Source organism: Coturnix japonica, chromosome 1, assembly GCF_001577835.2.
Source record: "Coturnix japonica isolate 7356 chromosome 1, Coturnix japonica 2.1, whole genome shotgun sequence".
In the NCBI taxonomy this organism is placed as follows: Eukaryota; Metazoa; Chordata; class Aves; order Galliformes; family Phasianidae; genus Coturnix; species Coturnix japonica.
This window is the reverse complement of record NC_029516.1, coordinates 172,744,117-172,759,820: the sequence shown is the minus strand read 5'-3', so window position 1 is coordinate 172,759,820 and position 15,704 is coordinate 172,744,117. Positions and strand designations below refer to the sequence as shown.

Genomic DNA, 15,704 nt, shown 5'->3' with positions numbered 1-15,704 from the left:
GCAGGGACAGTGACTGAGAGGTAATCACACATCACACAGTACCTGTGGGCTGCTTCACAAGGAAACAGCTTTTGAGAAACATCAAGGAACTCCACAAAGAAAATTTTCTGGGCATCTCTGAATTATATGCACTTTTTTTCCTTAGGCTAATGCAGAAAAGAAACCAGCTCCAGCAAATCAGACTGTGTATTTTACCTTCACTATCTGAAGTGGAGAGCCTGCGTTTATGAACTCTTCTTAACTCCTTTCCATATCGGACACTTTTCTGAGAGCCTTCACTTTCTGAATCCTCCTTGTAGTTAACTTGCCTCTTCTGATTCCTTCTTGATCTTCTCCTCCTGGTTTCCAGGTAATCATCATCACTGTAATCTGTGTAATCACCACTCTCTGTACAGAAGGAAACAGCCGTGTCTGTTATTCCATTGAGACAAAACTACACTATTTAGCTTAGCTTCAGACCAGCACAGATAAAACCAGGCACATTTCCAGCAGAGGAGAGTCTCAGCCATCACACTTCATTAGCCTGACCTACCCCAGGCTCACATATCAGTTCTCCCTTTCACTGCCAGCAGCTTATTGCTTACTTTTAAATAACCTTCTCTCAAATCTTCCTCCATCCAACTCCCCCAGAGCAGGTTTTCTTCACGTGTTTTTGTTCCCTCATATCTACTGGTGCCAAAGATGCTTCCTCTGCACTTCCTGACGGTTGAAGCAACCCGAGTCAATGATGCATACATTACCACTTCCATTGGGAAGCCCCTTCTTTTATTTTTTTTTCAATTTAAATGCATTGCACTCTGCTCAAATAACTCTCAGAACACACAGATGAACAGAAACAACGAAATGAGAATCCAGGTAAGATCTGACTTTGGAGTATTAAATCATTTACAGCAAATCTAGGCTTAAAAGTTCACTTACAGCAGCAACTATGGAGAAGAAACTTACCATCATTCAGGTTCTTCTTGCACCGGACTACTGCACCTATTGGCTTTAAGAATTGGATGTATTTACATTTTCAACAGTTAACGTCAGCTCTGAGTCAACTTCTGCTGCTTTTTCACTGAGCTGTGCCAGAGCGATCATCCTGAGATCACACTGCACTTCTATATGCAACACACATTGTTCTTAACTTACTGACTGACACCAGTGACAGATCAAAGCAGCAATCCTCTTTACCTCCTAAAATGTTACAGAAAGGGTCACAGCCAGGCAACAAAACACTGCCTTCAGAAAAAACACCCATCTCTGGAAACTGAAGACAAAGCTGCTCACAGGGAACGTTACTTCTTTAACTCAGAGCTCAGGCAGGATCCTGAGGACAGCAACAGTTATATATCTAAGGAATAATGCTGGAGTCAGTGGGGCAAGGCTCTACCTTGCTCAGCAGCAGTTTCCTTTAGAACAATCACAACAGAACAAGCAGCAAACAGCTTTACAGACAGGAACCAAGGATGACATTCACTTGACCAAAGGAGCCAAAGCCAGTGGTGTCAATGTCATGACACTAAATTGAGACTTCCACTGTTCTCCCCTCCAGCACAAAATATTCCATACATTAACAAGACCACTTATACTCACCAGATTCTCTGCTTGAATTGTCCTCGGAATCTTCATCTTCATCATCTTCAGAGTATTTTTTCTTGACTGTTTTCCTCCGTAACCGCCTGCTTTGCCTCATGGGCCTGGCGAGGTGCCGCCTGGATATGCGGGCACAGAACTCGGAATCGCTGTCCTCGTTTGATGGTGGATCATCTTCACTCTCGTCCAGATTTTCCTCTGATATAACAAACTCATCCTGAGATCTGTTCAGAGAGAGACCACAGACAACAGACAGATCTGAAACAAAGGATCGAAACATTACCTCCACTTCATGAGCAAGAAATACACGCAAAGCAAGGTACTTAACAAAGCTGCACAAATCTGATAGAAAGGATGTGTACTAAAGATGTGTTACTAAAGGGTAACATTCAGAAGGAATTCAGCAGAGAAACGAGTTGAAAGTGCTTGAGCACATTTTAACAGACCAATGTGCTATTAATTCCATGAGACTTCCAAAAGCTCCCATCACGGGTTGGATATTTTCAACACATTTTGCTCAACTATTCAGTGTGTCACTGAGAATTCCTTAACGTGGTCATATGTAAAAAGCAAAGCTCAAGAGATGTTTCGTATGCTGGACAAATGGAGAAATTTTACTTTTCTGATTTCTAAATAGCAACCAGGCCAAACAAAGATCCCACAGAACAGGACCTATTTTCAGAAGAACCACCCGCCTCACTTTAGCTACACCTTTGTTAAGGTTTTGCTTAAAATGGAGGTTGGGTGACTGCAGCATGTGGATCTGAAGTAGTTTTTCTCCAGCACATCTAAATTGAACTGAATTTTTGCTGGCACTGTGCAGTGGTTGTTCCAGATTCGGACACATTCTCCCAGCGACCATTTTATAAGCACTGCAGAGTCACAGAAACCCAAAGCAGGCAGTGACTTGAGGTAGAAGATAAACTGGAGACCTACCCATCACTGATCTTAAACTCATCCTCACTCTCTTCCTCATCCAGATTACTGTCACTATCCAGGTCGTTTAGTCGCCGTCGTTTCTTGCGCCGTGCTGCAGCTGCCCTTTGGGGTCGCTTATTTTCTTTCCTTTCTTCCTCTAGGATTGTGGAAATGTCTTTTCCACGATGTCCTGTGATGTTAGACATGTCTTTGCCTCTGCCAATGCCTGAATTCAATGATAAAAAAAGGAAAATAAGAACAAGATTATTTTTGCTTAACTTTGCTCAGAAAATACATCTTCTTCCTAAGGCCTTCTTGGGAATTTTGGCAGCGTTTAAGCTGCTGTTGGGCCAATAAGTAGACTTTAAGAAAAGTTGGTTTTACTGTTGAGGATTTAAGTTATATTTATTAATATCTCGTATAACACACCCACAGACACCTGAGTTTCAGATTGCCTGTGTACATCTGCTGGCCTTCTGAAAACTGCTGTCTGTATAGAGATGTCAGAAGTTATATAAGGAATTAATGGTGAATTAATCTTTAAAGATGTCCTGTCATGATTATTTACTGCATTCATGCGTTAAAACATGTACAAGTTGAATTTAACTATCAACACCAAATGCTTTTTGGCATCTTCTGGCAGACTGGCATGGTCATTTCCAAGGGAAATTACTTAGTGTGAGCCTAAAAGTGCAATAATAAGAACTGTAAATTACACTGTGTGAGCAAGAGGACTCCATTCATTGCCTGTTATACCAGAATAGATTCTCAGTCTTCATACCACCATTGGAATGAAGAACAAATATGAGAAACATACCTCCTCCATCTGCTTCCTTGATGTCATCTTCAATTGCCTCGTCAATTGCCTCATCAAATTCATCAAACCTAAAAGCAACAGTTTTCATTTATGATTTTATATGATGTTACAGAAACATACCCCCAAATACAAAGATGCTGTAACCAACCACACTGCATAGGTAAGGCACTGCATAAATGACAAAATGACACAGAAAAAGGGGCAGATACTTGAGAAAACAGGCATTTTCTAAAAGATCCGTTTATTATTTCTATTTGCAAGCAAAGTGTTTATCACTGCCAGACCTCTTGGTACTGAGTTACACGAACAGAAAGGCAGGTTTGTTTTACATGACACATCACTGAATTTAACGATATATAATGTGAAAATATATAAAATATATAATGTGATTTGCAGTGGTATCAGTGGCACTTTTCACACAAGACATAAGCAATTCCTTCACACCTTCTATAGGGATGACATACACACTGCCAATTTGCAAAGCAGGCTTCCTCGAAAGCACCTATTAAAGCCAAGGGATAATTATTCACCCTGTCGAAATTTGCCTTGAGAATTTGTTTCACGTAGCTTCACTTCTGCTTGCAGTAATTACACCTTGCAGACTGGCAGCACTCTAAGCTGAACACATACTGTACAGAGCTCATCGGAGTGACACGCAAATAAACCATAAGGTAACATTACATAACTAAATTAATAAATAAATGTCACATTTAATGCAGCTTTACACAGTAAGGAAGTTACTCTGAAGTTACTCCATCAGTAAGACTTGTCCCACATTACTCAAACACTATTCTCCATCTAGAGCGCTAAGAAAACCCTTTAAAACGGGAGAAATCATTTTAACGCTCTCAAGTCACAACCTGAAATCCAACGTGGGCTGACAACTGCTTGTCAATTAGCTCTAATGGCACATCATTTCTGCTGCTGCTTTATTCAGAAAGCAGGTTGTTGCTAACCTCACAAAAGGAAAGCACAGACAACAAGAAAAGGAACTAACCTGTCTTCAGAGAACAAGAATGCTACACAATACAGATTTGTCTGTAAGCAGAATGAGACGTTTAGCATTTATTTTCCTCCTTGGAAGGAAAGCATGCACAGTTCTCACTGACACTAATAGGACTTCACTGCAGACATACAGATTTGAGGTGACACACTGACGTGTGCAGTACTTTCACCAGCTCAAAGTTATGTGCGTGATGCAGTCTGTGAGACAGACTGTCATTTCCTATCAAAGACTGATTTTCAGGAGCAACATTACAGGAAACATTATTTCCAACAACAGTTATTGCCCCTCTATACCATGTGTCCTGGACATAGCAGCATATCTATATAATTGTGCCTCTGGCGTTGTGTTCCTTATAGAAATACTTAATTTCACAAGCCAGAAATGACATTTTTGTTAGTGTGGCTTCCGCTGTTAACTTTAAAAGTTACAGAAACTCAACATCTAAGTGAGGTCAGCATGAGTTTGCTGAGCAGGCTGAAAACCCAACCCAACACAGACACTTTAATTTGGCCTCTCTTTTAAATGTAGAAATGTGCATGAGAAGCAGGAGGTTGACTGAGAAGGAGAATGATGGTATACTTTGTTTTTGCTTTATAGGCTGTTTAAACAAGCTGCCTACCTGTAGCTTATGCATTTCCGGGTTCTGGTCGACCTCCTTTCAAGCAGCTTTGATTTGTGCTTTTTGGAATCTTTCTTTTTTTCTTCTTGACCTTCAGGGATTTCCGGCTCCTGTCAACATAAGACAGAAGTGTCAAGAAATTCTCTTCACTCCCTCCAGATTTCTCATGCCTGTGCTCACTCCACACAATAACACATGGCTCAAAGGCTGAGGTTCCACTGGACCACTGTGTTAATGCTACAGCAGCCAGGTGATGCTCTCAGCACCTGTAAAAGCAGCAAGCTGAACAAACTGATCAGGAAAGTCTATGTGTATAGTGACTCTGCCCTTGAGCATCTACACTGATCTTTCTTTCTAAGATACTCCCAGCCCTTCTAACACACCATTCAGAACCTCCTTCCTTGAGAAGTGTAGAAAATAAAGAATAATACAACACAGACACAGTAACTCACCTGAGGTGGAATGATGTTCTCAATGCTGATACCAACGTACACCAGTCGCTCTTTTCTTTAGGAGAGAAAAAAGAAAATAAGCTCACAGAAAGACTGGATATCCAAAATAACACTGCAAGCAGCACCATAACCATCCCAGGAGGATGCACCAATTGGAAAGTTATTACTGTTGGAATCACATACTAAATCCCATGTGATTACATTTTCCTGCATGAACAGCATGATTTCCAATGAGTTCTCACAAACAGTGGGGTCTGAAGATGCAGGGTGGCTGAAGAATGTGTGGACAAGAGAACAGCCTGCAGGATAATGAAGACATCCTATGACTAAGCTGATAGGAATTACTGGAGTGCAGGAATAGCTAAGGAAAAGCTGGGACATCTGGTCCCGAGAACCAGGAGAGAGAACAGTGCCCAAATATAGGAAAAACTACTGTAAGGGCAAGTAAGCTTCCCTTATGGTCCACAGCAGGTAAAAGGATTCAATACATTTTATGCATATAGTTCTGGAGAACTATATGCTGAAAGCATCAAGCATCATATTTTTGTATTAAATAACATGAATGTATATAGTTCCTAAAATTATACTGACAGAGAGTACAAATGGATTTTAGGTTATTTTGAAGCCAAAAAGACCATAAGCCTTGACAACTCTGTATTGTATCTGAATAGAAAATACTGGTTTTCTATTAAAGTGAATTGTCTGTGCCTCCTAAAATCAGCTCTCCAAACTGACAAACCAAAAGAAATGGTCTCTCACCATGAGACTGGTTGGATGAGGAGGCAATTCTACCCTTTGCAAAGTCACTATGTTCTATAAATACAACTAAGTAGCATCTTAAAGCAAGGAATACAACTCCTAAAATCAGAAAGGAACTAGAAATAAAAACAGTTTAATACACAGTGAATGTCTTTGATGGTCTCTTCCATTTCTCATTTCTTTTACTGCAAAACATGAACATCTGAGGCACTTAGGGGGTGTGTAAGAACACAGCACTCACTCCTCTCTTTTTAAAGGAAACCTTTCATGGTGTACATCAGAAAACATCAGGTTAATTTGGAATGAGAATCATATTGCAAAATGGTTGTGAAGCATCTGTTTCAGACACCAAAGACTGCTACTGTATTGACTGTGTGCTCTCCTTTAACATTAGAAAGCCATATTCCCATGCAATAACACTGACTGAATGGAAAAAAAACTGCATTCCAAGTAATGGTTGCCAGTATTTACCGAAGTAGGACCAAAAATATTGTTCAATAGCAATGAGACTTCCCAGCATTAAACAGAGCAGCAGACATGGCTCTTCTGTGTCCCACATTCCTGCACAGATGGAGGCTGTGCGTAAGCTCAGCTCACTCACAAAAACAACTAATTGCTTTGTTCCCACAGCTACAAATTCACTAATTGGCAAACCAAGGGTAATGTTACTATAGTGTGATCTAGATCCACACTGAGCAGAAGCTGAGAACAGCTGGTACCTGATCTGCCACTATCACTCATGCTGCTACAACAGCAATCACAAACAGGAGGACTGACAGAGGCTGAACACAAACATGGATGCTGTTCCACTCCCCTGAGCACCAAACCACTGCATCCCATGTGGTGTCAGTGCCATGTTACAAACACAAACCTGCCCAATTACTGTATTTAAAGGGGTCTCATCTTCAGGAGAATTTTGCCTTTTAAGATATAATTCATGCAAAGTTGTGTTTAATAATGCATATAGATGCCTTTAAATGTTGCAGAGCGCTCAACGTACATTCTAACAAGCTGTATATTACACAAACTCTGTTTCACATCCCTCTTTCCCAGATCTGAAAACTGCAGATAAGATGTTCCAAGCAGTAAGGATGCTGCCCACAAACACAGCAGACTCATTTGCACTAAGCCTTTGGAAATGGCTGGAGTGAATGCAAAATGTCAGCCAAAGCTGTGACTCAGATGCACTACAGCAATTGCATCATCTTGCAAAACAGGTGAAGTTTAACAGGATCTAAAGCAACAAGACTCAGAAACCACATTAATCTGGATTACCTTTATACCAAAGGCAGGGGTTAATCTTGCTGTCAGCAGGATATTTACATGTGGATGACAGTATTAATAACATGCAGCTGAACCAGTGCTGAAAATTATTTGAGTACAGCTGTGGGAAAGCCAAAATCACCTCCTGACACCTTGACCCAAGTTCAACGCAAATTTATTTATCTATCTTTTCTAACTATTGGACTTTTTCATCCCTCTTCCAAGCCCTCCCAGCACTGCACCACCAATAACCACTAATTGGTGTGAAGACAAAACTGGGCTCTCAATGTCCCCGGTCTCCAGTTTCCTTGAATGCATGTACAGTCACACTGAGCTGTGAACACAGCCATACAGCAGTACCTGCGTTCTGCACGCTCCTTCTTTTTTAAGACGACATCCAGGTCTTGTAATTGTTCTTCTAATTTCTCACAGAGTAATTTCTAAGGGAATGAAACACAGCATTAGTTTCTTTCGGAACTGTTTCCATCTCCTGTTCAGACACTTCATGCACTATTTCTATACATGTCAACATATGTAACACAAAGCTTTGTTAACAGGGCTATCTGGTATTTATCTTAACCTCTGGAGAGATGTCTATGGACACCACAGCTGAAAGGTATAGGCACGTTCCAGCACCATTTTTAACCCAATATTCCATATCTTAGAACGCCATTCAATGACTCAGGAGCCATGTGTAACAATGACTTTTTATGGACAAGCTGTGCCTTGTTTCATGTCCATGTCCTCATCACACTATTTCCAAGGTTGATCATCACACTTTCACAAATCTGTTGTTTTTCACGTTGAAAATTACTAAACAACAACCAAGCAAGGAGATGCTTTAACTGCAAGAAGCAATATAGAACCGTTTAAGGAAGAAAACATTCTTGTGATTCAAGATCATGACTACTTAACCCAAACTACTTCTCAGAAGATAACTGAAAATCAATGCACAATGCAGCCATGTCACGCCGTGCTCAAGGCAGCAGGCAGTTTGCAGAGCAACAGCCATTTTGACATAGGGTTTTTCTAAAGGAAAGGAAGACCAGAGATCTTCAGGCAGACATGCAAAGGATGGTTCCCCATTCATTTAACAGAAACAGCACTGCACTCTGTCTTAACCTTCCGAGCATCATCGTTGCAATTCCTCTATTTAGATATGCTTAAAATTAAACCAGACGTATGCACAACATTTTTAAGTTGCTCATACTTGTCTGCTACTCAGCAGGGAAAACACTGGGTTTTCTAGGAGATGCTAACCAGAAATGGCAGCTTTTTCTACCAGCTTCTGAGCAAAATGTCTCTGAAGGTGGAACAGTACTTCAGAAACAGCTGCGTGCTTTGGTTCCTCATTATTCCTTGCTGGATGTGATCCTTAAGGCTCCCTTCCAACTTGGGAGAGTCTATGATTCTATGTTTCCCCCACCTAGATACCAATGTGATGCTTCTTTGGGAAAAATTATGGTATTGTACTCTTAACACTATGTTATTCTTGACGTTGTTTAACAAATATAAGAAAAAAACAGCCAGATGTAGTATTCATCACTAACATAAGAAAGAAGGGGAAAGGAAAACCACCTCATAAAGCAGTTTTACTAATGGCTAAGGGGAAAGATCAGCATCCCTACAATGCATCACAGTCTGCTTTGTAACAGAAAAAAATAAGATGAAAGAAAGAAACTGTTAAACTCCCAACAAATCATCACAACCGCAACGTTGAAAGTGAAGTGGAATAGGAACCATACGTGCTGGCAAGGTGGGCAGAACCATTCTCCATCAGGGATTATCATCAAAGGAGGGCGAAGGCAAGCTGTATGGTATCCGCTGTCACAGGAGTCACATAACAAAATCTGTTGAAACAAAACAAATCATGAATATCTTTTGGCATTCGTAATGTGGAACAAGCTCCAGAACTATTTTCCCTGCCAACACAGAAGCGCTTCATAAATACTTTGGACTGTGCCAAAACCAAAAAAATCCTGTATCACTTATCACTGGATGTTTCCAAGGCCAGGGGTGGTTTTTATGAGCAAGTTTATGTATCACAGTTTTCCACTTTAGCACCAGATCTCATCTTGTGTTGTACTCTCAGGCAACTCAGCACTACTGGATTACACAGACTGAGTACATGTACTATGAAATCCTGTAATGCTTTCCAGACCCTGAACTAAGTAGAAAACTACATCTGGACAAGATGTGGTGGGAACTGTTTTCCCTGTGCATTCACATCCACATGAGGGAAAGTTGGCCATGCAGGCCAGAAGGGAAGGAACCACAGCAATCTTAGGCATGATTCTATGATTTTAGGAAAGTTTCCTCAGCTGGGGTGTTCTGTCGAGGGTGGAAGAGATGAACAATCACAGACTAAATGGGGTATACAGAACCAGGCAACTATTGGGATTCCTCCTTAGCTGGGTAAAGCTCTTTCCATTTAAAATAAGCAATAAACTTTGTGAAATAAACTCACATAAACTTTGTGAGCATATTCTGGAATACCCATCTCTAGCATCCTAACATTCAAACTGTCTCAACCATGCTGGGATATCTTTCACACATCTGAGAATATGCTCATTTTGTGGGCTCACAGCAAGGTCGAACATTCCGATTTCTCACCTAATCAGAGGAATCTATGACAGTATGTACTACTGATGAACCAGGACCATGGAATCATAGAATCATAGAATTAACCAGGTTGGAAAAGACCTTGAAGATCATCAAGTCCAACCGCAGCCTAACCATAGTACCCTAACTCTAAAAACCATAAACATTAGAAGTGCTGAAAGCTTGTTGGGCTTCTACACACAGCCACCCCAAAGCATGGTGTACCTTCAGACACTCCTCTGAGCTACCAGAACTGCCCAAATCACTCAAAAGAAGCTTTCCCCCAAAGCCTACCAGCTCAGGGTGGTTGGGAAGGCCACACTTCTTGCATGGTTCATCATCATCAGCTGGTGCAGCTTCTTCTTCCTCCTCTTCTTCTTCTTCCTCCTCTTCATCAGAGTTTTTTTCACTCTCTGAGTCTTCACTATCTTCATTGCTTGAGTATTTCCACCTGCCACGTGTTCGTGTACCCGTCCACCGAACTTTGCTTCTCTGAGTGATACCATTTCAAAGAGAAAACACAAAGGAAACTTACAGTTTCTTCCCAGATCCTACAAGACATTTCTCTCTATAGCAAAGTGATTCATCTCAATCAGAACAGCTGCAATGATTTCACAAGAGAACAGACACCTTCAGTGAGCCCTGAGGTTCAAATGGATACTAAAGGGAGAAAAGACATATCAGTGACTGAGACCCTTCCGCTGTGGAAAAGTAACCTTGTTTGTGAACGTGGAAAATCCCACATTTCACGTTTTTTTATGACGGTTCTCCTCAATCCCAACTGAATAGATGTATATATACAGTTGGCTTTCTTTTCTTTTTTTTATCATACACTAAATCTGTTTCGTTTCGCTTTAGGAAACACATTTACACTCTTAACAAGTACATTAAATCCAGTATTTTCAAAGCTCTCTTCTATGACAGGCACAGTATTCTGAAAGAAAACCAGTGCACCATGTGAGGGCACAGTCTGCTTTCACATTTATACTTCTCCATTCTTTTTCTTAAGTAAAAAAATGATTCATTAGATGCTAACCGGAAAGGGCATTCACCCCTTTATATCATTTCCACCTTAATAAAATAACCACATGTCTTACCAGTGACTTATTTGGACACTTATTTATGTTAAAGAATGGAAAAATGACTTATCTACTACACCAAGTGTTAAGTTTTATCAGAGATTTGTTTAAGATATATTCTGGATGAAAAAGAGAATTCAAATACAACTCAGAATCCCATTTTGTATGACTTAAAACTACTCCCTACAATCAGGATATTTTAACTTCACAATAATACACCAATAATTCACCTTCTCACAAATATTTTTTACCCCCCAAGACACTGAAAAAGGAAAATACCCTTCCTAGGTTTTTCAGCTGAAAACAGTTTCCATTTATGACAAGGTAAATTGCTGATCTGAACCAGCTAAATAAACCAAAATGTACAAAATATTCTGCAGGACACACTCATGCAACAGCAACACGACATACTGGGAAAATTTCATTTCAGGTTCTTATCATCAACTTCTTTCTCTTTAGTGATGTCATTATTCACTAAACCTTAGTGGAAAACTGTTCTTTAAATCCATGAGAGAATTGGTTTAATTTGAGGCTTTCTCATATGTTATTCACTAAACCTTAGTAGAAACTGTACTTTAAATCCATGAGAGAACTGATTTAATTTGAGGCTTCATCATATGCCATCATTATTTCTAATCTGTTTTTAAAGACCCTTCTCAAAAAGAGAACAAATACAAAACACTCAGTAAAACTGTCTGTTTTATGAAGGTTATTCAGAACTTGCTGAATACGTGAGAGCGTTGATAAAACTACAGGACCAATGAGGAAATGCACAGTAGTGAAAAGTGAACAGGATTTCAAGTCGATAGAAAGGAGTGTACTTAAAAACACAGCCTGCTTTTTCCTCCTTGCTTTTCTTTGGCACTGCACATCCAGAAACATAAGGAAGTCAAATGAATAAAGTTGTTTATAATTACATTAATTTACAAGCACTATACAGATGCACATTTAACTTCTGTATTATTTTTACCTTGCATGCTTATAAGATCTACGCTCCATAATCACAAGTTCACACAAAAAAGACACCTCCGCCCAGAGCAAATTGTGTGTCCCATACATATGAAGTTGTAAGATTTGTTTCTTTGCTTATGCTCATTCTCGAATACCCACCTCGAAAACCTACAGGAGACAGAAGTCTCCATTCAGCCACATGGTCAGACTGACTCAGGTCTGATCATGTCATGTTTTAAAGAACTCTTTTGGGTTGATTTGGTCTCCTTTGGTTGGCTTACATGAAAGATGTTAGAAGCTGCAAAGTCAACAGCTATTAGCAGTGTCTTAGGGGGTGCTTTTAATGTGGCTGAGTACACTAACCAGACTGCAAATCTAGCTCCATGCAAAGGCTGACCAAAGGGAATTGAATTAAAAGAATATTAATCCTTAATATTCTTCTGTAAATGCATATACTCCTATTAGGAAAGACTGTGGCAGCCCCAAACAGTAAAACCACATTACCTTATTAACCTTAGAATTTGACTCCTTCTCTTGTTTTTTTGTGTCTTCTTTTCTTTCCTGCTTATGTGCAGTTTTCTCCTCTTCCTCTTCAGTTCGTTTTTTATCAGATTTCTGATCCCGAGTCTCCACAATTTTGGGGGTAGGCTTAGATATTCTTGGGGATCTCCTTAACGTGCGGCCAGCAGTGACATCTTCTGGGGGTGTTTCTGCCTTTCTCTTCCTACTGGAGATCCGGATAGTTAATTTAATCCCTTCCTTCTGTCTTTCAGAAGTTATTTCCTTATTATCTGTTGTGCAGCTTTCTTCTTCAGAAACTAGTTTATACTTAAATTTGCTTTTAGGTGTTGGGGAATCCTTTTTACTCTCGGAGGAGTTCTCTAGATTGGACGCATGGGCATCATCTAATCCCTCTGGCTCTGGCTTGGAAGCTTCAGGCTCTTCCTCTGGTTTTTCAGGGCTGGATTTTTCTTCTATTTGGCTTTCCTCAGGGAGTGCAGGTTTAGCATCAGAACCTTCTGTTTCCAAAACAGGCTTCTCTAAAGTAACAGGAGAAGAAGATGGAGGGGGTGTCTCAGCAGCTTTGGGAGAATCAGGTTTCTCCTCGGGCTCACTTCTGCTTTTCAAGGTCTCTTCCTCAGACGGTGCAGGCTTGGGCAGTTCTGCAGGAGCAGATGTGTCTGTGGGCTTCTCCAGCTTCTCTACACATTCTTTGGGCGGTGGCAGTCTGTCCTTTTTGATTATCGTGGCTAGTTTCTCTTCGGGTTTTTTGGCACAGTCTTCAGAGTTTAAAGATTCTTCCACTACCATTTCAGTAGCCGGACTGTCAAGGTTCTCTTTTTCCACAGGACTAGATTCCTCCTTTAAAGGCACTTTCTGATTGGAAACCTCAGAGACCACAGCCCCTAGCTCTTTCACCACAGTTACTGCATTTCTCTCAACCTCGCATGCTTTTACAATCTTACTAACAGAATTTAGGGAGTCTGATACTTTTTCCCCACTTTTCCCATTTTTCTCTTTTAATGAGCTGCTGTCTTCCTTCGTACTGACAATGTGCTCCGACCTATTATTCTGTATGACACTTGGAGTTATTTTTTCACTGCTAACCTCTCCATTTACCAGCACTTTTCCATCAGGACATAAAGCAGTAATTGTAGGGACTCTCTTAAATGTTTCCTCTTCTGGTTTCCCCTCTTCCTTCAAGACATCCTTTGTTGGAGTCACGCATTTACACAGGGACCCCTTTATAGGACTGTCATAATCATCTGTCAGCTTGATCTCTCGTTTTTTAAGAGGTATTTTTGCCTGCTGGTCATTTTTAAGTTTCTCACTTTCTTCTACAGATTTCTCCACAATTTCCTGGGGCGTTTTGACATTAACACAAAATTCTAACCTCTCAGGCTCATGAACTGCTATTTTGTCAGTCGAACTTTTTACTTCTTTTAAGTCCTTTGGTTCTATTTTGTTTTCCTTCGCCTCTGCTTTAACAGGCTTGACATTTTCTTTAAAGGAGTCACTTTCTTCTTTGACAGTTTGTTTCTCTTCGTTGTATTCCGAAGGCTTCTCTAACTTTACTATTACTGGCAATTTAATAATTTCTTTTTCTTCAACCTTCTCTATTTTTGTCATGTTTTCATCCTCTTTGACCACGGGAAGAGGAAGACTTTCCAATTCCTTTGACTGTTCCTCCACCTCATCTTTTTCTTCTTTGATTTTTAATTGGTTTTCTGTTGACAGAGAAAAACAATGATGAAACAACCAGGGGACCTATAGGATTACAAACAGCATCCATCAAAACGAAGGCGTATCTAAAATATCAACAACCCAAAGCTCCCTGCAAATAAATATTCTCTCCTGGATTTATTAGGAGTCTGGCTTGTCTCAAGCTCTCATTAAACAAGGAGGTTGCCAGTTTTTAGCTACAGAATCACCATTTGGCTTAATCACATACCAAGATAAACCTAAATTTCAGAATCTTTTCGCAGACTTCTATACTTAACTTCCTTTAAACACTTCACCTTCCTCTTCAGCTGTAATACAATACCTTCAAAGAACAGATACAGAAAACCTGAGCACAGCGTGCAAAGAGCATCAGCTTTCAAGAAATCTCACTCGAGTGTCTGATTTTCTTTTTCACAAACCAGACCATGCTGTAAGATCCCACGTTCTTCAAGTCAAATCCCACACACCGAATCATAGGATGGCTTAAGTTGGAAGGGACCGTAAAGATCACAGAGTTCCAACCCCCCGCCATGGGCAGGGTTGCCACACACTATGTCAGGCTGCCCAGGAGACTCAGAGCTCTTCTAGTGCTCACATGAATCAGTTCCCTCTTTATGTACGTTTTTATTTCAAGAAACATCTGACTGTTGTATTTCAACATTTTTTGGGGGGGGGACAACCAGCAGAAATTTCACCTGGATTCTCTATTTCTGTGCAGTGACTACATCTATGTAGAATCAAAATGCATCTAACTAGATCATATTCTACATTCAGTTAATTTGCCATTTCTAAGACAAACACACCAGAAAATCCCGCAGAGCTTAAAAGATCAGATCACGCCTGCTTTGCTTAAGCATTTTTGCATCGATGGGGCTCAAAGTACAAGTTTAAGCATTCAGAAGAAACCATCCATTTATTCTGTTGCTGTGTATTTCAGACAATTGTTTATCATTATTGAAGCTATTTAACATCTCAGGTGTGTTTTCTTTTGCCATGCTTTCTGAGTCAGGTAGGGACAGAGCTAATTAGAAAAAGCAAACATGATATAGTACAGAGAGTGTAACGGCATCTTCTACCATCTGGAAGATGTTACAGAACAGGTGTGATAACACACAACAAAGCCATGTTTTCTTTCTTCTACCTCAGCCCTCTCCCTCCACACTGGTGTGATTCTTTTCCAAGCTGAGAGCTTCCCAAAGTGATTACCAACACGCAGGGCAAGTATGTGAATTAATTACATTTAGAGTAAATAAACATTTTACAAAAGAAAAGAGTGGTGATGAAGTAGCCCTATATTTTAGAACGTTCCTAAATAAGCCTCAGCAAGTAGAAAAGGGTGCAAGATGCATCTCCAGATGCACCAGAAGCAATAACAGCTTGATGGCTGAAGGATGCTTGTTTCTCCCTTCATAGAGGTAATCACTACTCTGAGCTCCTG

General features: G+C 40.3%; 1 protein-coding gene across 1 annotated transcript in view; it reads right to left on the bottom strand.

Moving 5' to 3' along the window:
• RSF1 (remodeling and spacing factor 1) overlaps nucleotides 1-15,704 on the bottom strand; it is a 51,331-nt gene that overhangs the window by 8,020 nt on the left and 27,607 nt on the right. The window contains exons 6-15 of the mRNA XM_015852508.1: nucleotides 12,548-14,271; nucleotides 10,308-10,505; nucleotides 9,158-9,262; nucleotides 7,773-7,852; nucleotides 5,391-5,445; nucleotides 4,939-5,048; nucleotides 3,314-3,381; nucleotides 2,515-2,722; nucleotides 1,579-1,802; nucleotides 196-387 (exon numbers count right to left, since the gene is read on the bottom strand). Coding sequence (XP_015707994.1) covers nucleotides 196-387; nucleotides 1,579-1,802; nucleotides 2,515-2,722; nucleotides 3,314-3,381; nucleotides 4,939-5,048; nucleotides 5,391-5,445; nucleotides 7,773-7,852; nucleotides 9,158-9,262; nucleotides 10,308-10,505; nucleotides 12,548-14,271 — 2,964 coding nt within the window. The remainder of the gene's footprint in view (nucleotides 1-195; nucleotides 388-1,578; nucleotides 1,803-2,514; nucleotides 2,723-3,313; nucleotides 3,382-4,938; nucleotides 5,049-5,390; nucleotides 5,446-7,772; nucleotides 7,853-9,157; nucleotides 9,263-10,307; nucleotides 10,506-12,547; nucleotides 14,272-15,704) is intronic.